This window comes from Schistocerca serialis, chromosome 6, assembly GCF_023864345.2.
Source record: "Schistocerca serialis cubense isolate TAMUIC-IGC-003099 chromosome 6, iqSchSeri2.2, whole genome shotgun sequence".
Classification (NCBI taxonomy): domain Eukaryota; kingdom Metazoa; phylum Arthropoda; class Insecta; order Orthoptera; family Acrididae; genus Schistocerca; species Schistocerca serialis.
In genome coordinates, this window is record NC_064643.1 from 521,273,516 (window position 1) to 521,294,955 (window position 21,440).

At 40.2% G+C, this 21,440-nt stretch overlaps 1 protein-coding gene across 1 annotated transcript in view; it reads left to right on the plus strand.

Moving 5' to 3' along the window:
- The window catches only part of LOC126484957 (uncharacterized), a 299,272-nt gene that overhangs the window by 109,116 nt on the left and 168,716 nt on the right, over nucleotides 1–21,440 (plus strand). The window contains exons 11-14 of the mRNA XM_050108559.1: nucleotides 110–338; nucleotides 1,320–1,558; nucleotides 11,252–11,366; nucleotides 13,871–14,277. Of these exons, the coding sequence (XP_049964516.1) occupies nucleotides 110–338; nucleotides 1,320–1,558; nucleotides 11,252–11,366; nucleotides 13,871–14,277 (990 nt within the window). The remainder of the gene's footprint in view (nucleotides 1–109; nucleotides 339–1,319; nucleotides 1,559–11,251; nucleotides 11,367–13,870; nucleotides 14,278–21,440) is intronic.

The window sequence follows — 21,440 nt, forward strand, 5'->3', positions numbered from 1 at the left end:
TAACAGGCGCCGCTTTTGGTCGCTCAGGCGCTTCCAGCCAGGCTCCAGTAGCTCGCGTCTCCTCCAGCTTTGGAAGCGCCTCCTCCAGGAGGTTTGGATCTGGCAGGAGGATCGGTGGTGGTCTCTCCACTCGCTACGGCGCTCCTTCGGCGGCTGGCCGTGCCACTGGGTTAGGAGGACTCGTCCTGTCCACACAGTACGGCGCGCCTTCATACTCTGGTGATGCGCTCTCCACTCAGTACGGTGCGCCATCTGCTGACGCTGGCGGCCTTTCTCCAGTCTATGGAGTGCCCGGATATGCCTACAATCGAGCTGGAGCCCAAGAGGACGCACTTGCCGTAAGATTCAACCAGTATTTTATTAAAGTGTTATTTACTAAACAACACGACTGCTACAGTGATAATAAGTTTACATAGCTAAAATGACAATAAGTAACTAGTACTGTAATGCACAGCGTCTACATTTTTATTATCATCTGATTAAAGAATTACCTTTCTGAAGGTTCTGTGGTCCTGTGGAATTTTCTTCCAGTCAGGGGTCTGTATTACGTAGCAATGCTTTAGACAAATGCAGAAACAAAACAAGATAAAGTTGTTGCCTGGACATTTGTTGCCAATATTTCAGTATGAGACAGTTAACGTTGCTATCATTCACATTGGTAAATATATCCACACTCATCTTTATCGAAGTTAAAATATTTTTATTAAATGTAATATCCGGAAACATTCACTTTCGAATGAAATTAATTATTTAAGATGGGAACCTACTGTGGTAGACGCAGCACTCACTCTATAATTCACAATTTAAAGAGAAATTCTAGGCGCATACCTCTCCTTTTAAATAACGTATTTTGGATATGTAGAACTTTCTTTTCAGTTCTTTAATAAAGTTTTCTCAATAGAAAAAAGAAATTTTTTTGGGTAAAGTGCCCAGTAAGGTAGAACTTTACGTAATTGAAAATCGTATGGGAAGATTGACATCCATAGAGTTGTAAAAACTTTTAGCCCTGTACATATTAGAAATAAATATTTGGTGATGGAAGTGGATATAGTATACATCCATTTGCTACAATTACTGCCGTAATCCATTTACTATGCCACTGACGGAAACTGTAAGTTACATTACTGTTGACTGTTGGAAATGCTGTAGAATTAACGAGTACTTTAAATTTACTGAAAAGCCGTTTGAATTAGTTAGTAATTGTGGCACTCATATTAGAATACCTTAAGTATTCATACATGAACTAATTCAATGAATTAAAATAAATATACCTGTTAAAGTGGAAACGCACTAAAGCAAAACTATTTTTCTCCCACCAGGAGCCAGCCAACTACGAGTTCAGCTATTCGGTGCAGGACGGCAACACGCTGAGTGACTTTGGACAAGAGGAGTCCAGGCAGGGGGAGAGCGTCCAGGGCCAGTACCGCGTGCTGCTGCCCGACGGCCGCAAGCAGATTGTCTCCTACCAGGCGGACGAGGGCGGCTACAGGCCCACCATAGAGTACCAGGACACCGGACTCACCGCCTACTCCGCCGGTGGAAACGGCTACGGCAGGGGGCGCGCTGGGGCTGGAGCTGGAAACGGTGGATACCAATACTGACCAATTACTGGACTGTTCTGAACACGCAGGAAACGATTATTCAATCGGAAATACAACTTAAAAGTGTAGTGAAGTTATATTATGTATATATGTAGTTATTTATGAAGAATGGATGTTATTGTTCTTGTGATTGAATGAGACTCTGGTGCCTCGCGCTCCACTAGACGAGTCATATTTCATTTTCTATGTGTTGCTGAATAAATAGAGCAATTTATACATAATGTTATCTGTTTTTTCTGTGTTCCATCCTCATGTCAACTCTACATCAGACCGACTGGATCCACTGAAAATGAAAGGACATTTCGTAATACATAGGTTTATACTAACAAAGTTACTAAAACTCCAGACATTCGCTTCTCTGAATACTTTGTTTTACGTTAATAATTCAAGCCTACTAATGAATTTGAGTTTCGCAATGTAATACGATCCACACTTTTCATAGCTTAAAAGATCTATATTTATGTATAACATATTTAATCTTGCTTCGAAAATGATTGTTGACTCAAATGGCTCTGAGCACTATTGGACTCAACATATGAGGTCATCAGTCTCGTCATTATTCGTTCATACTTAGTCAAGGAATTCGAAAACATACAATCTCAGACACTTCGCAGTTGTATTAAAGTTCTGAGGTTAGGGTAGATTACGCTCTATTTGAAAACTACAAGATAACTCAATACTTCAAAGTAAAAGCACTCCACCAGTTTCCATTACCTTAGTATTCTGGCATTATTGTCATTTCTAGTATTCTGGCATTAGTGTCCTTTCTACTATACTGTCTCTTACGTTACGGGACACTAAACAGGTCTGTCAGTTTCGACATCCGAATACCAGCAAACTTCAAAAGCACTCCTCCACATTCCACCACTTTAGTACTCTAGTGTCCATGATGTTATACTGTGTACTATGTAATAACAGTCTACACATTTTATCATTTTCGGTATCCATATACAGACAGAGTAAAAGTACTTTGTCAGTTTCCGCTATTTTGCAGGTACATGATAAAATAGAAATCCAGGCTGCCTCTACTAGATATCGCCACTTTAGTACTCTAACAGTAGTGTCTTCCGTGGTATATTGTTTAATATGCTCTAATCATCTGAACAGTTACGGGAATCCTGGCATCCAAATACATGCAGAAAGTGAGTTATTGTTTCTCAGTATTTCAAGATTTTAGGGCGTTGAGTCATATTCATTTGTGTGTTCATTTCTTATTATTTTCTACAGGAATTCAATATAGGTCTGTGATGTAACTCAAAAACATTCCCTTTTTTTTAGCACCTCTCTGTGAAGACGTGATTTTGTGCTCCACGGATTTCACAGTTATTAGTGGAGTAAACACTATTTTATACATCGTAAATGCTTCTGACACGAATAAATAAATAAATAGGGAAAATGGTGCGACACTTGGAACAGAGTTAAAAGATTTAATAAGCTTTATTTATTCACTACATAAACCGTATCATCTGCAAAAATTATTTATCATTTAAATGCCTGCCTGCATTTATTTCGCTGGTGAGCCAGTAAAACTATGTATTGGTTCATGCTACAAGATTGTGGATGTCTCCTGGCCACTTAAACGCAGTCAAGCAGCCTTTATTGGTGACCATACATCTGAGACTCATAACTTGCCAGGTACCAGCGACAAAGCAGTTAGAGTGTAAGTACGTCGCACACGGTTTGCCTCGCAAGGATAAACAGTGTCAATGTGATAAACTTACAACACATATGTCGCAATGCCCAGCGCCTGAGGATGATGTCGGTGATAAAACAGTTTTATAACTACAATGTTAAATGCGAGAGAAGAGAACTGTTGTTAGGAGACGTGGCATCCATTGCAGGTAATAGTTATTACTGTAATTAATAAAAGATAACATTTTTAAACTGTATTTCTGTTTCTGTTAGTACTGATGAGAATAAAGAAGTCACCTAAAGTTATAGATATACTATTTATGGGTAGTGTGGTGTCACCGCCAGACACCACACTTGCTAGGTGGTAGCCTTTAAATTGGCCGCGGTCCGGTAGTATACGTCGGACCCGCGTGTCGCCACTGTCAGTGATTGCAGACCGAGCGCCACCACACGGCAGATCTGGAGAGACTTACTAGCTCTCGTCCCAGTTGTACAGCCGACTTTGCTAGGAAAGGTTCACTGACAAATACGCTCTCATTTGCCGAGACGATAGTTAGCATAGCCTTCAGCTACGTCATTTGCTACGACCTAGCAAGGCGCCATTATCTATAGATATATAACTTGTGATGCCTGTACCGTCAGACCAATGTTCACCAATAATGGATTAAAGTTAAGTATTCTACCAGTACCTCCTGTTTTGCTAGTCTTATTTCTCTGACCTGTTCCAGACCTCACGCCAATCTACGTGAGCTTAAAAGCGTGCATTTCGGCCTCCTCTAGCAACACGGTGTTGGCTCTTCTGCCAACACTTCAGGTAGTTACTTGTAATCTACGTAAAATGCATGGTAATCCTTATGATGTGGAACTTGTCGATAGAACAAACGTAGAACGCTTACACTGAAGTGACGAAAGTCATAAGATAGTGATATGCACGTATACAGATGGCGGTAGTATCGCGTGTATAACTAGTAAAAGGGAAGCGAATTGGCGGGCCTGTCATTTGTACTCAGGTGATTCATGTGAAACTGTTTCCGATGTGATTATGACCGTACGAAGGGATTTAACAGACTTTGAACGCAGAATGGTTGCAGGAGCAAGACACTTGGGACTTTCTATTTCGGAAATCGTTGGGAAAGTCAATATTCCGAGATCGACAGTGTTAAGAACCAGATTTCGGGCATTACCTCTCACCATGAACAGTGAACTGACCGGCAGCCTTCACTTAACGACCGAGAGCAGTGGCGTTAAAGTAGTCAGTGCTAATGGACAGTCAGCACTGTGTGACTTAACCGCAGAAATCAATGTGGGACGTACGACGAACTTATCCGTTAGGACCGCACGGGAAAATTTGGCGATTATGAGCTGTGGCACCTGATGATTGACGCGAATGCCTTTGCTAAAAGCACGACTTCGCCTGCAGAGAATCTCCTGAGCTCGTAACCATATCGGCTGAGCAATAGATCGCTGGAAAACCCTGTACTGGCAAGATGAGCGCCGGTTTCGGCTGATAAGAGCTGATGGCAGGGTTTGAGTGCGGCGCAGCTTTCACGAAGCCATAGACCCAAGTTGTCAACAAGGCACTGTTCAATCTGGTGGTGGCTCTATAACGAATTAACTGGGTCCTCTGGTGGAACTGAATCGATAACTGACTGGATATGGTTATCTTCGGACACTTGCAGACCATTTGCAGCTATTCTTGGACTTTATGTTCCCAAACAACAATGGAATTTTTATGGACGACAATGCAGCATGTCACCAGGCCACAATTGTTACCAATTGGTTTGAAGAACACTATGGATAATTCGAGCCGATGATTTGACCATCCAGAGCTACAGACACGAATTCCACTGGCCGTTTATGGGACATAATCGAGAGTCCAGTTCGTGCACAAAATCCTGGACCGGCAACGCCTTCACACTTACGGACGGCTCTGGAGGCCGCATTACTCAGTAATTGGGTAGGGCCCTACCAACGAGTTGTTGAGTGCATGCCACATCGAGCTGCTGCACTACGATGTGCGAAAGGAGGCACGACACGATATTAGAAGGTATCCCATGACTCTTGTCACCTCACTGTATGTGTTGTTGTTGTTGTTGTTGTTGTGGTCTTCAGTCTAGAGACTGGTTTCATGCAGCTCTGTATGCTACTCTAACCTGTGCAACCTTTTTCATCTCAGAGCAACTACTGCAACTTACATACTTCTGAATCTGTTTAGTTTATTAATGCCTTGGTCTCCCTCTACTATTTTTACCCTCCGCACTTGCCTCCAATACTAAATTGATGATCCCTTGATGCCTCAGAACGTGTCCTACAAACCAATCCCCTCTTCTAGTCAAGTTGTGCCATTAATTCCTCTTCACCCCAGTTCTATTCAGTACTTCCTCATTCACACTATATATAAAACTAAATAAAAATAAATAAAAATAATATTTGTATGGCTGCATGCTGGCCATTTACGTTTCTTTAACTGATTAACTATCCCTACCCAGGATTCCTTTTATGGTGTGGAAAGTATTGTTAAAGAGAAAACTCTTTGATCAACATTTAACAACTCTTATGCTATCCGTCATACGTTTTATTTTCATGAGTAGATTGCCAAAGCGTTTTAAAGATGCATGTTTCACCTCTTACTGTGCCTTGTTAGTCATTAACGGGTAATTCGTATCATTTTTCTTTGCAGTGTTGTAGTTATGAATATCTGTGTTACTCTCAAACTGAGGCGTACTTTGGTTCATAGTGACATGAGCCTAAAGAGGTACAAGAGTGGGACAAAAATATGGAAACTATGCAAAAAGCCTATGTGAACGTAAATTCAGATACTAGAAAAGCCAGCAGGTTGTACTGTTATATTTGCCCACGAAAGACACTTACATAAATATTTTATGGACATTCTCAACAGTTTGTTACCTGCACACATGAATATAGCATCACGAAACTCGTCGAGTGTAATAAATCGCTTTGACAGAGCTGTTGTGGTTTTCATAATTTGAAATAACTTTTAATTCACTAAATACCCTCCACAAGTCTTCTTCAGTGTACTTTTTTACTTTCTTTCCTGAACTATTTGCATAAATTTTACCATCTGTTTCTAGAAAACAATTAAAAAATACCTCCTGTGCAAGAACCCTTTTCGCATTGCTCCCATTCTCTTTAACACAAATAACGTCATCTTCTACGCCTTCTTACCTTGACTCTATTTTAACAATATTCCACACTGACCTTTTTTATTTTCTGATCGATCAGTTTTAGACAAATCGTGCATAACCCTTGATATTTTATACAACTTTTCTTGATATCTCATAGTACATTTATAATAAGAAAGTATTTCCAGTTCTTTACTTGCCCTGGCTATTTTGTACAAGCCCTTCTTTCGTCAGGAAAGGGTTCTGACAACAATACTGATCTAAGATTTCCTTAGTTACTTGACATCACTATATTTAATAATCTCTTTAGTGAAACTACTGTAAAAGCGGATACAAACTAATTAAGTAATATGTTGAATGTAGAGTTAGCATTAGCTTAAATTTGAACGACACCACAGTTAACATTTTACAGACTTTCTTTAAAATCAATAGTTTTGTCACTAATGAGCCTCCATGATTTGCTAGAGGGTTTCCAAATTATAGAGGGAGCTAAGATATATAATGTGACTAACTGGGATGCGCGATCTGATAATCCATTTACCAACAGAAATGCATGCGTCTCTTTAACTTCTCATTGTTGAATGATTACTTTAATCATAGGGGTACTACAATAATGAACAACTTTGTAGAGAAATTTATGACTGATACCAAATAATAAGGGTCAAAAGCACCTCTGGATCAATTTTCCTGTCATACTCATTCAAGAAATATATATTTAATCACCATAAATTAATTTCCCTTTCTTTCTTAGACAGAAAACACAATAACTCAACCAAATTTTTCATGAAAGCTTTCTAATTACCCAGTGAGGAAGCTTCCTCTTTCTTATGAAAGACATGTATTACATTTCTAAATAGGAACTCACAATCACATACTACTGTATCCGGATCTATATAGAATTAACTTATTCCAAAATTGTTTGTATTTATATCAAATTTTTATGACTGTGAAAAATTCTCCCTTATCAATTTAGGATACATATGAAACTGCAGCTAACTAATAACCACTTGCATTAAGATTTTTATGTCCCTGTGGTTATATGGTGTTCAGACAGCCAATGACATCAGTTTTTTCCAGTTGCTCAGATCTTGTAAATAAGCTAATAATTGATTTACTCTGTTTCTATACCCTAATATTCTGCCTAAGCAAACACGAAGGATGACAGGAAAGAAATGCATATTAATTTGACTATCAGAAAGTTTAGTAGGCAAAGGAAAGAAAATGGAGTTACAATTGGATTCGCATCTTCTACCTACTTTTTTAAATTGACACCAGCGTTCTCAACACATTTGTCCCATGGTGATACCAGTTTCAATTTGCTCTGGTCGTGGAAGTCCGTTTGCTTGGAGTATAGACATCTGCGAACATCTGAATTCACAATCACATCTGCTGCAAAGCGTTCGAAGGGGTGGGGATTTCTTCGTGGAACCGAATAGATGAGACTTCAACGGTGCAAAGTCCACACTGTACGGTGGATGCTGTAGTACCTGTCACCGAAATTGAACGATTTTTTCACGGACACGAGTGGCAACGTGATGGCGAGCGTTGTCATGAAGAGTTTTGATACTGTCAGCACTAATTTTGTGGTGTTTGTCACGAAGTTCAAGACGCGAGTTTTAATGTGGGCTGCACCATTCACTGTGGTCCCTCGTAGAGGGAAGTCCACCAATAACACACCACGCATGTCCCAGAACACTATCACAAGCATTTTTCTAGCAGACTGAGTCACTTTGAACTCTTTTCGTACTGGCGAACCAACATGTTTCCACTCTGTAGAGGCCTGTTGGGTTTTGGGCGTGTAGTGGTACGCCCATGATTCATCACCAGTGACGATTCCTTGGTCAAAGCCATGCCCATCTGCGTCGTAATGCTGTAAGTTATTCAAGCTTGTCATCATTTGCTGGCCTTTATTAGGTTCTTAGGCACATAGCGATCACTGACTTCACGACATTTTGACGTGTCATGAACTCTGTCGTACACTGAACCGTAGAAAACGATGAAACGCTGCTTATCAACTACCTCAGTAGCTCAGATATTCTGTGGGACTGCAACCTTTATCTAACCCCTCCCCCCCCCTCCCCCCCTCTCCACCCCCCTCCCCCCGCCCCATGGAGCTTGGTGAATCACTAAGGTTCGCACGGCCCTGCTGCAAGAGTGCACACCGGCAGGGGACATTGCTAAGGTCTGTACAGTCGACCTCATGCAAACTACTCGTAGCTCTGTGAATTTCATTCATTTTATGACCTTGGGCCCACAGATATCGAACTACCCTCTACTGCTCGTCACAAACTGACGACAGTAACATGCGCGGCCCCATGTTTGTTTCGTAGTTCAGGCTTTTCTCACTACAGCTGTTCATGAAATTAAAATATCGATTGTAGCGTGAACTTCAAACTATATCTTAGAGAAATTTTAACGCTCTAGCTGCAATACCAGGAGAGAAAAAATGTGCATTAATTTCCGATCCTCCCTCGTAGTTTTTCACTTTCTCCTTTGTTATTATAAGGTGAACTGAGAGTCTCTGTCAACTTACTTCCTACATCTACTTGTATGCTCTGCAAGCCACGGTGTCTGGATCAGGGTATCTTGTACCACTATCATTCTTTTCGTTCCCTCTTTCATTAGGAAATGGAACGAGAGGAAACTACTATCCACGCGCTTCCGTACCAGCCATAATTCCTTCCATAATATCTACGCTGCCTTAACGCGATATGTACGTTGGTGGCAGTAGAATCGTTCTTCAGTCAGCTTTAATTGACCATTCTCTGAATTTTCTCGTTAGTGTTCCGCGAAAAAAGAATCGTCTTTCCTCCAAGGACTCCCTTTTTTGTTCACGAAGCAAATCCGTAATACTCACTTGTTGATTGAACCAACTAGTAACAAATCTAGCATCCCGTCTCTGACTTGCTTCGATGTGTTCCTTTATTCGGACCTGGTGGGGAAACACTTAAGCAGCACTCAAGAATGGGTCGCAATGGTGTTCTGTACGTGGTCTCCTTTACACGTGAGCCACACTATCCTATAATTCTTCAGTAAACCGAAGTCGACCATACGTCTTCCCTACTACACTCCTTTAAAGCTGCTGTCTGAATATTTAACATGACGTAAAGGTAGTATCCTATGTGACCTTAATAAGTACAGATATTTTCCTTTGCTTACTGCTGGGCCCCCTTACTTTTACTGCTAGTACATTTGCTGAAGAAGCTTACAGAATAACCGGTAGAAAAGTAAATCAGATCCTTTTCCGATCATTCTGACTTACTTTTCCTGAGATTTCTTTGCATCGCTGCAAACCTACGACGACATGGCTCCATAAATAGGAAGCAACCACAGCCTACACCATCCTTCAGTAAGAAATGCGTATCTGCGCTGTAACAAATTCTCCACAGTTTGTTTTGTTTGGGTTGTCAGTCTGATGACTGCTTTGATGTGACCATGGGTTCCTCTTTCTCTCCTACAGGTGTTGCTTTCTGAGGCACGTAACAGTTCTATGGACAGTGTTTCTGACATCTCAACATATGTCCTGTCATCCTGTCTCTTCCTCATTTTACTTTCCTCGCCTATTCTGCGGAGTACCCCTTCACATCTTGTCAGTCCACTTTATTTTCAGTATACTTCCTGTCTCACATTGATCTGAAGCCGACGACTTTGTTCTTGGTCGGCTGTTCTTATTTTTCCTCTTGGTTCTTGCACTGTTGTAAATTACTCTTCTTTCCTTACAACTACCTACCTGGGAATTTACGTTGTCGACAGGTTTTCCTAAGTCATAAAGTCCGAAAAACGCGTCTTCTGAAGTTTTACTTCCATTACCAAGTTAAACATCGGGAATGCCTCCTCCATAGGTTTACATTTCCCAAAGCAAAACAGATCCTAACAGATCTCAAATTTCCTTTCCCTTTCTTCAGTACATTACTATTTTCAGAAACTTGGACACATTAGCCGTTAACTGGATTGCTTGTTCATATCTTCATGATTTCTGGTTTATATTTTCCAGAAAATTTAATGGTATGTCTCCAGTCTTATGGTCTCTACAAATGGTTCTAATGGGTCTGAGCACTATGGGACTTAACCTCTGAGGTCATCAGTCCCATAGGGCTTAGAACTACTTAAACGTAACTAAGGTCGTCACACACATCCATGCCCGAGGCAGGATTTGAACCCGCGAACGTAGTGGTCGCGCCGTTCCGCACTGTAGCGCCTAGAACCGCTCGGCCATAGTCTCTACACGAAGATTCGAATAGCTCTTAGCTTGGCACTTGCGTTCATTATATTAATAATTTCGACGGTATGTTATCTCACTTTATGCCTTGTTTTCAAAAGTCTGTCAAACTCTGGTCCCCTTTTTCTTCAAAAACGACTTCAATTTTTCTTCCATCGCATCCAGACAGTTCGTTCCCCTCTTACAGGCACTTATCCGCTCTCTCGTCTACGTTTAGCGGTACAATTTCTTTGGCGCTCTTCATCTACTGGACGTTAAGTCATATCATTGTCTCCTTGCTATTTTCTACATCACGTTGTACCAAGTGTACTCTTACATTTTCCTATCACAAGTACAGCCCTGTGAGCCTACAGAGAATTATTGCGTAAATGTTAGCTTCCAATTATCTTTCTTTTTTACCTTATGTAGACGATATCTGGGAGAAAGTGCTTTAAAAAATTTGACCTGGCACATATGCGTGTATAATAGTCACCTAAGAAGAGAGAATAAACAATTACGAGTTTCCCAAGCAGAAGCCGCCCACAACCGCAGGCAGCTTTTGGAATTAGAGAGGTCCATAGGGGCGCGGCAGAGCAGCGTTTCGTCTTTGCTGACAAGGTCGGGCAGGGCGCTGACGTAACGGCAGGGACTTCGACACTCCTCTCAAACTGGCGCAGCTGGTCGCAGCCCCTGGAGAGGGCCGGCTCGTCCGTGGCCCTTGCGTATAAATACCGGACGCTGAACTGCTGGGGCCACTCGCAGAGCCGCCTCTGTCTCCTACGCAACATGAAGGTAAGCCTGCCGCGCAGAGTCCGTCGCACAGTTACTGGTCGTCACGTGGTTTTTCCCATACTCAGGGGTATTTGTAACGCACGTGACAGAAATTTTAATACGGATTACATACAATTTACGCTGTCATATTTATTCATATTCTGCTGCAAACAGAAACGGAAATTTTTTGTTTATTCTGCCATAGTAAGGTCCAAAGACACTCTGTTACCTCTGACCATGTGAATTACGCATTTTATATTATTTTTATAGCGACATACTTGTTACAAAACGACTTTTATTCAATAAGGCTTACAACACTTAGAAACAGCTGTAACATAAATCGTGGAGAAAAAATAGCTATAATAGAAAAACAGAGTTTATTTAGTCCCAATAATATCAAAGCCAGATAAGTTGGGTAGATTTAAACTGAGGTCACTGACGGCAAGACAGGTCAGAGAAGGGAGCTGGAGAAGGAAGGAAAGAGAATCGTCATAGAACACAGGTAATAGAGAGAAGAGGGAAAGACAGTTGGGTCATTCACTGAGAACTGAAAAGAGAAAGAAGTGAGACTGCCTTACTGTTTGGAAGACATTGACTGACAATAAGTGCTAATTTCTTAAATGCAATAGGACTTTCAATTGGGCGCAAGGTGAACGATAGCTTGTTCCAGTTGCAGACACGTTTCGGAATGTTTTTCTTCTTTGAAAATACGTAGGTAGGATACTAGATTAGTGAGAACTTGTTTCGCGAATTTGGTGATGTCACAGGTACTTCATCTATGACTTGAGGTTATTGTAATGACACATGACATACGGACCAGTAGCTTAGCTTGTTTAGCCGCAACCATCTCAACTGGCGGTATGTAGTGCTGACACGATCATGTAGACATATGTTGCAGATTTAACGATCAAAAGCTTTAATGGTTTATGACGTGTTTCATCGTGGCTGTGTCAAGACATCAGGCACTGTACTCAAAGGAAGTCTTTGTTACCCTATCGACCTATAATAATTTCTTGTTTTGCTCATAATTACAACTGATGTACCTCTGTAATTCGATTATCTCCCTCTGTGTGTCTGTACTGTGTGTTTGAGTGTCCTTATGTATGCTATTATGAGTGTGTTTGTCATCTTCGAGTACAATGTTTAATGGTCCACATATTGTAAATCTCCTCACTACTGACACTGTGGATACGCTCATCTCAAAACTGTCCACAGAAGTGTAAACTTAATACTAACATATATCCTGTAATGGGATAATATGTGCAATATTAGCTTTCTACTGACTAGAAGCGTCAATCAACTGCGAAGTAACTCGATTGTGTTTGCCCTCGAATACGCGGGGATGTCTTTAGGTTACTCTGGGAGAAAAACAAATGACACTCAAGGCATAGTGCGTAGTGGGGCGATCACTCTGTTGTAGAAGTAATTCAAAAACCAAGATCGCTTAAGTACCGTTTACTGGATAACCGGTTTCAACAGAGGGCAGTGTGATGCCGACCGTTGTTAGTCAAGCAGCGTTCATGTACCAAACAGTTTTATCTTGTGACTTCGGTTTTACATATCTTACGGAAGAGACGGAAGAGAATGACCATGAGAGCAGTTGTTTTTTTTTATGACAATGATTTTCTATCAGCTGGTCTGCCACATATATCGCTACATCCAAATGGTTTATAAATGTTAATCTACATTCAGATCCGATGACGGCACCTTCAGTGTGTTGAAACCGGTTATCCAGTAAACACTATTTAAGCGTTCTTGGCTTTTTAATTATTTCTAAAACAGAAATGGCATTAAAAGATCTCATACATTATGAATTTTTAATAATAAAGCCCTCCTATATTTTCTGTAGAAATTTCCTCTTCATTTTGTCAAGTTAGTTTCAAGTAGCTCACATACAACTGCAACGAGATTTTGTTTATTTATGAACGTAACAACTGAAAGCTCCATCTGTTTGCAGTCGTCCAATACGCTAGAAGCAAAAACCATAGTGGTCACTAAATGAGCAGCTGAGTATTAGGAGAAGCAAATACAAGATTTTATGTGCAGAACTATCTGTTTAGGGTTAAAAAATGCGAATAATTACCATAACATTACCAAAATGTTCTTGATTTTGATGCACAATGAATGAAGTTATATCCATTATCCATGTGTTTAATAGGAGTAAAGTTAGGAAAAAAATGATATTCACAGAGCCTATGGAATGTGCTCATTTCTAACTGCAAGCTCCTCACAAACTAAGAACGTTGTTACGTGGCTCTCAGATATCAGAAAAGTCCCAGATTAATGATACTCGTGCTGTATTAGTGACTAACAGTGATTTATTTGGTAGATATTCTCCTCTTGTAATCTTCTGAAAGCTAGTTCGACAACTACAGTCCAGTGGTGTACCATCTCCCTCTGAGAGTACATATTTACTACACTTTAGTGCTTAGTGATATTCCTATTGGGATAAGATTCTAACATTTTATCTGTAGTAGACCGTTGTAATGACACATGACATATGAAACTATTTTGTCATTTCAAAGGTGTACGTAGTCCTGTCTGCGCTTGCTCTCTGCGTCGTCGCCGAGCCGCCAGTCGACCGGTCGTACCTGCCTCCCAGCTCTGAGTACGGACCTCCCTCGGCCTCCTCTCTCAGTGCTCAGTACGCCGCCCCAGCAGCCAATGGCCTCAGCTCTCAGTACGGAGCTCCTTCAGCCAACAGCCTCAGCTCTCAGTACGGAGCTCCAGCAGCCAATGGCCTCAGGACGCAGTACGGAGCTCCTTCAGCTAACAGCCTCAGCATGCAGTATGGAGCTCCATCAGCCAACGGCCTCAGCTCACAGTACAGTGCGCCTTCACTAACAGGCGCTGCTTTTGATCGCTCAGGGTCTTCCAGCCAGGCTCCAGCAGCTCGCATCTCCTCCAGCTTTGGAAGCGCCTCCTCCAGGAGGTTTGGCAGTGGTGTCTCCACTCGCTATGGCGCTCCTTCGGCGGCTGGCCGTGCAGCAGGCTTTGCAGGACTCGGCCTGTCCACACAGTACGGCGCCCCTTCTTACTCTGGTGACGCGCTCTCCACTCAATACGGTGCGCCCTCTGGTAACGCTGGTGGCCTTTCTCCAGTGTATGGAGTGCCCGGATATGGCTATGGTCGCGCTGGAGCCCAGGAGGATCCACTTGCCGTAAGATTCAGCCTCTGTTTTCTTAAAACGTTATATACTAAACGAGACGACTCCTACAGTGACCTGATATGTTTACATAGCTAAAATGACAATAAGTAACTGGTAGCGTAATCCACAGCGTCTACATTTTTATTATCACCTGATTAAAGAATTACCTATGTGAAGTTTCTGTGGTCCCGTGCTATTTTTTTTTACAGTCAGTGGTCTGTATTATGTAGCAATGCTTTAGACAAATGTAGAAACAAAAAAAGATAAAGTTGTTGCCTGAAAATTTGTTGCCAATACTTTATTATGAAACAGTTAACGTTGCTACCATTCACATTGGTAAATATATCCACACTTATCTTTATCGAAGTTAAAATATTTTTATTAAATGTAATATCTGGAAACATTCACTTTCGAAAGAAATTAATTTTTTAAGACGGGAACCTACTGTGGTCGGCTCAGCAGTCACTCTACAATTCATAATTTTGAAGAGAAAAATCTAGGCGCATAGCACTTCTTTTAAATGATTCATTTTGAATATGTAGAACTTCGTCTTCAGTTCTTTCACAAAATTTTATCAATAGAAGAAAGAAAAATATCTGGGTAAAGTGAAGTGCCCAGTAAGGTAGAACTTTATATAATTGAAAATCGTATGTGAAGACTGACATCTGTAGAGTTGTAAATACTTTTAGTGGTGTACATATTAGGAAAAAATATTTGGTTATGGAAGTGAATATAGTATAAATCCATTTGCTACAATTAGTACTGTAATCCATTCACTATGACATTGATAGAAAATTTAAGTTATGTTACTGTTCGAAATCCTGCATTGTTACGTGTACTTTAAATTTACTGAAAAGCCATTATAATAAGTTAATAATTATAGCGCCCATATTGGAATGCCTTAAGTATTCATACATGAACTAATTCAATGAATTAAAATAAATATACCTGTTAAAGTGGATAAGTTCTAAAGCATAACTATTTTTCTCACTCCAGGAGCCGGCCAACTACGAGTTCAGCTACTCGGTGCAGGACGCCGAGACGCTGAGTGACTTTGGACAAGAGGAGTCCAGGCAGGGGGAGAGCGCCCAGGGCCAGTACCGCGTGCTGCTGCCCGACGGCCGGAAGCAGATCGTCTCCTACCAGGCCGACGAGGGCGGCTACAGGCCCACCGTAGAGTACGAGGACACCGGACTCACCGCCTACTCCGCCGGCGGAAACGGCTACGGCAGGGGGCGCGCCGGAGCTGGAGCTGGAAATGGCGGATACCACTACTGACTGACAGATGGACTGTTCTGAACACGCAGGAAACGATTTTTGCATCGGAAATAGAACTTAAAAATGTAGTGAAGTTATGTATATATGTAGTTATTTATGAAGAATGGATGTTATTATTCTTGTGTTTGAATGAGAGACTGGTGCCTCATGCTCCACTAGACAAGTCATTTTTCATTTTCTATGTGTTGCTAAATAAATAGAGAAATTTATACATACTGTTATCAGTTTTTTTCTGTGTTCCTCCTTATGTCAATTCTACATTCAGACTGGCTGGATCCACTGAAAATGAAAGGACATTTCGTAATACATAGGTTTATATAGGCAAAGTTACTAAAACTCCAGACATTCTCTTTTTAGAATACCTTGTTTTACTTTACTAAATATTAAGCCTTTTAGTGAATGTGAGTTTCGCAATGTCACGAATTTAAGACTGTAATATGATCCACGCTCATCATAGTTTAAAAGATCTATATTTACACATAACATATTTAATCTTGCTTCTAAAATCATGGCTCTGCGCTCTATGGGACTTAACATCTGAGGTCATCAGTCCCGTCATTGTTCGTTCATACTTAGTCAAGAAATTCGAAAACATACAATCCGAGACAGTTCGCAGTTGTATTAAAGGTCTGAGGTTAAAGTAAATTACGCTCTATTCGACAGCTACAAGATAATTCAGTACTTCAAATTCAAAGCACTCCATCAGTGTCTATTCCCTTAGTATTTTGGCATTAGCGTCATTTCTGCTACACTGTCTCTTACGTTATAGAACTCTAAACAGGTATATTATTTTCGGCATCTGAATACCAGCAAAGTTCAAAAGCAATCCTCCACATTCCATCACTTTTATACACTAGTGTCCATTGTGCTATACTGTGTACTATGTAATAACAATCTACACTTTTTATCATTCCTGGTATCCAAATACAGGCAGAGATTAAAAGTACAGAAATCCAGACTTCCTCTAGCAGATATCGTCACTTTAGTATGCTAACACCAGTGTCTTCTGTGGTATATTGTTTAATATGTTGTAATAGTCTAAACGGTTCCAGGAATCCTTGCATCAAAATACATGCAGAAAGTGATTATGATTTCCCAATATTTCCCGATTTTAGGGTGTGAAGTCATATTTATTTGTGTGTTCATTTCTTATTATTTTCTACAGAAATTCTAAATAGGTCTATAGTGTAAGTCAACAACATTGTCTCTCTCTCTTTCTCTCTCTCTCTCTCTCTCTATTTTTTTACTGCAGCACCTCTCTGTGAAGACATGTTTTTGTGATTCACGGTTTTTACAGTTATTGGTGGGGTAAAGTGAAGGGAGTGTGTTCATTTTTGTTATGTCAGTGTGGAAGACGTCACAAAATCAATGAAGTGCATACCGTCTCCATTTTAGACATTTGCTTAAAAGCCATAGAAAACTTAATCAATACTCTTGATCAGTTACTAGCTACATTCAGAAATTGTTCTCCGAATTTCAGTGTTTACGTGTTTGAAGAAAGATATATGTTATAGAAATTTCGCTGGTTTACTAGTGTTGCGCACAATGTATTCACTAATAAATAACTGCGAGTCGAATATGCTCATTACATAAATTTTGGTAGCAATATCCGGTTTGGAAAATCGTTTGCCCTTTACTGTAATCCAAGAACTTATGCAATTAGAGCATACTGCTACCTTTCTCTAGCCGTTGATTGGTTGGATCTAATGGACTGTCCCCTATTGCTCACTATTTTCACATGAACGTAACCCAAATGAAATTGATTGTTGTGGAGCGATATTATAGTTGAACATATTATAAATGTCATATAGTGTTCCAGTTAGCTCCCCCCTTCAAGAGCAGTGTACTTTGCCTGAATATGTGATAAATGTACTCCGTTTTTGGGTTGGCTCATGAGCGTATTACTGAGCATAAGTTCGGCAGTCAAATTAAGAAGTAGTTTCAGGGCATCAGTAGATGTTATCCCAGATTTTCTCTTTTTGTAACACAAAATAGCTTTTCCAAGAACGTTAATCACTTCAGATCTCAACGGGAACTAATAACCCTTCTAGCGTGAATCCGGAATTTAAAGGAGAAATTGTGAGATTAGTTAAAACATATCTTAGTTATGTTTTGATAAATACATGTTTTCTACAAATTATTTTAACGTAGACGTGCCTGGAGAAGGTCAGAATTTATCAGTAACATTAGTTAAGTAAGACGCGAGCAATTTTTGCAATCAATGGCTGACACAGATGCTATAGTCACAGACAATTGTTTACAAGACGTAATGACCGCTGTACTAGTTGAATATCACAAGAGCGCAGCTTTTAATAACTTATAAGGACATCGTAAGCTCACCTTTGTCTACAGACGCCCAGCTTTCGATTGCTTACCTGGATGTCGCAAATGTATATCACGGAGTACTGCCACGCTGTTACATATGTGCTAATTTTCGATTTAGAAAGACACTTGTTCAATTTATACTAAATACACATATGCGAATGCCACAGAAATGTTCGATGATGCAAAGGATTACATATGAAAAAGAAATATACTTCTCGTCACTATCTTTATACACGTTTGAAGAAAGTTTACAATTCTGTCATAGGTGTTCAAGCACAGAACATCAAGACTGCATTGCACGCCTACGCCGTTGATATCAAATGAGGATATATCGAATGGGCGTAATGTCGTTCAACAAAAGAACAGGATAGTGGCCCAGGTTTGAACAAATACATACGATACCAGAGGTTGAAAACAGCGCCAGAGTTATAAAGTCCTTTTATTTAGAACACCGACCTCTTTCGGGCTCTTATACGCCCATCTTCAGGTGTTGCTAGATCCTGCTGTGACGCCGAGTGCTGCGGTGGTCTAGTACAGGACGCGGTCTATTATGAGCAAGCGCATACTCCGTACTCTGCGCTCCTTATTAGTCCACCGCGGTGCTCGGGATCGCAGCACGAACTAACAACACCTGAAGATGGGAGTGTAAGAGCCCGAGACCGGTCGTGTTATAAATAAGAGAACCTTTCAATTGTAGCGGTATTTTCAACATCTGGTACAATGCACAGTTAGAGATGTTCCTCCGACAGAAAATACAAACGATGTTTAATGCGCAGTGGAAGAGCAACAAATACCCCTCCCCATTTTCCCTCCAACAATCTGGCTGGCAAACGCCACGAACAGGAAGTAGCTAAGCATTCATTAATGTAGAAGCACATCCGCAAAATGAGTCACAGTGTAATTGGAACGAGGAATTACCAATTATTCAGGTGATTCTTCATTTGTACCATCTGAGAATTTTGAGCAGTATTCAGAACGCTTGCTTCATAAACCCTTGAATACTATCGAAATTTAAACTTGGTGCAGAACTATTCCGATATCGTTCGCTGTAGGCAAAGACAAATTATCAGATGCCGGAATATTGTGGAACATATGTAAAATCCTATATAATAAATAGCTATAAATGTCAGAGGAAGATAACAGCATCACATTTTGTTAAATTGTTAATGCCATTATTATTGAAGTTCAGTGCTTAAGGTCACTCTCGCACATGAACTTGTAGTAGCCGTGGCTAGTGTTTACGTCATTTACTGAATTTTATATTTTTATATTTTATGGAACTCGGTTGTATCACCCTCCCCCTCCCCCCCTCCCAACCCCTCCAAAGGGTTCGTAATTCCGAATATTTCTCTTTAAATAATCGCAGAAATCCTTCCAAAAACCTGTGAATGTATATGTCTCCGAAAGTGCGTCATACGAAGTATCAGCGGTCACTCCCATTCGGCATTCATACTAAGAAATAATTTGTGGTTCCATTACAAGACACTGCAATAGACGACACATCCACTAGTATTTACGTCTGCCAACACAGAGAGCACTAAAACCCAGAACTATCTGAAGCAACTGCCAAATAGTTCATAAGATGACGCTCATAACCTGAACTCACGAATTTAGCGACCCATCTCTTATCAGTTCAGATTATCTTTAGTTTAATTTCCAGTTATCGCAATTATCGTAATCGTCGCTCAGCAGGTTTCGTCCAGCAGTTGTCAGCAATGAGAAGCACAGTTTTCAGTAGTTCGCCATAAATTATGTGCAGTGCCGACCGGTACTGTCGTCATAAAATTTACAGCCCGAGTGTGAAAATAAAAATGTTAAGTGACAAAGTGTTTATTTTTTGAGATAATGGACCTAAAACATCTGAACTTCTATTAGAGTAGTTAGAAATTATCTGCTTGTTAGGTTAGATTAGGTTCACCAGTGCCACGCCAGCTCAGAAAAAAAATCTGAGTATGTATAAGTATTTCGTGATGTAGATTCTTTTAAAAATGTTTATTTTTGTTCTCAGATGTTGCCACTAGCGATTCTGTTTAGGAGTTATTGACCTATGTATGTGCCACCTAGCCGTTTCGATTTAGACACACACACACACACACACACACACACACACACACACACACACTTCATTTACTGTTAGCATCAAGTAAGATATCTGCCATAGATGTTCACAGCAGTTTGTATCGGTTGGTGTCCAAGCACAGAAAATTCACTGACTTATTCTACTTAGAGTGAAATCTACCTTTGAAACTAAATATGAATTCTTTTGCAACTTTCATTGTCTTCTCAAGATAACAGTGATGATAGTTGTAGAATTTCGTTCATTTCTGCCTCATGCTGTGAGTGGAGCAAAGTAATTCGCATTTGGGAATACTTTGAAAGTCTTCTTGATTCATAGTCGGAAACTGACGTCAGCTAAGAGAAGGTTAATGTAAGGTTTTGATGAAGTAGTTGACTCCAATATTAGAATTCCACATTGTAGCGTCGATAGTAGCTGCAAGAATTGACTGATATCAGTGAGTGATTCAAGAGATTTGGATGCTATTACTGCACAGTTGGTTTTTTGCTTGACAGGTCTCAGACCTTTGTAATAAAAAATAAATTTATTATACATTGTATAACTTATGACACAATGCGACACTGTAATTAAATTGATATCAAATGTCAATGCAGTAGATTATAAACCCACCCATCAATGAAAATACATATTAGTGTTATTAAGATCTCGTAATTAATGCCCTGAATCATGCTATGTTTACAGTGGACTGAACGGCAATCGATGAAGAAAGTAAACATAAACTAGGTTAGACATCATAAGATGGGCAAATGCAGATAAAAATGGTAACAAAAACAATACGAATATTACCAGAATGAGATTTTCACTCTGCAGCGGAATGTGCGCTGATATGAAACTTCCTGGCAGATTAAAACTGTGTGCCCGACCGAGACTCGAACTCGGGACCTTTGCCTTTCGCGGGCAAGTGCTCTACCATCAGAGCTACAGGTCCTCCAGGATGTGGAACATGTCAGAAAAACAATAATACATGACAAATATTTACAATAGAAACAAATAAGCTAAAGTACCTTCCGCAGGTCCGAAGTGGAATGATGGTAATTTTTTTTAATGAACACTATTTGAAAGAATCATCTTACAAACACTAATGCACTGAATTTAAAATATTATTTTAAATTTATAAGATAATAAACATGTAACAGAACTGCTACAATACGTATTTACAATGAACAAATTACTGCAGTGAAATGGTGCAGAAGTTATATATATATATATATATATATATATATATATATATATATATATATAGAGAGAGAGAGAGAGAGAGAGAGA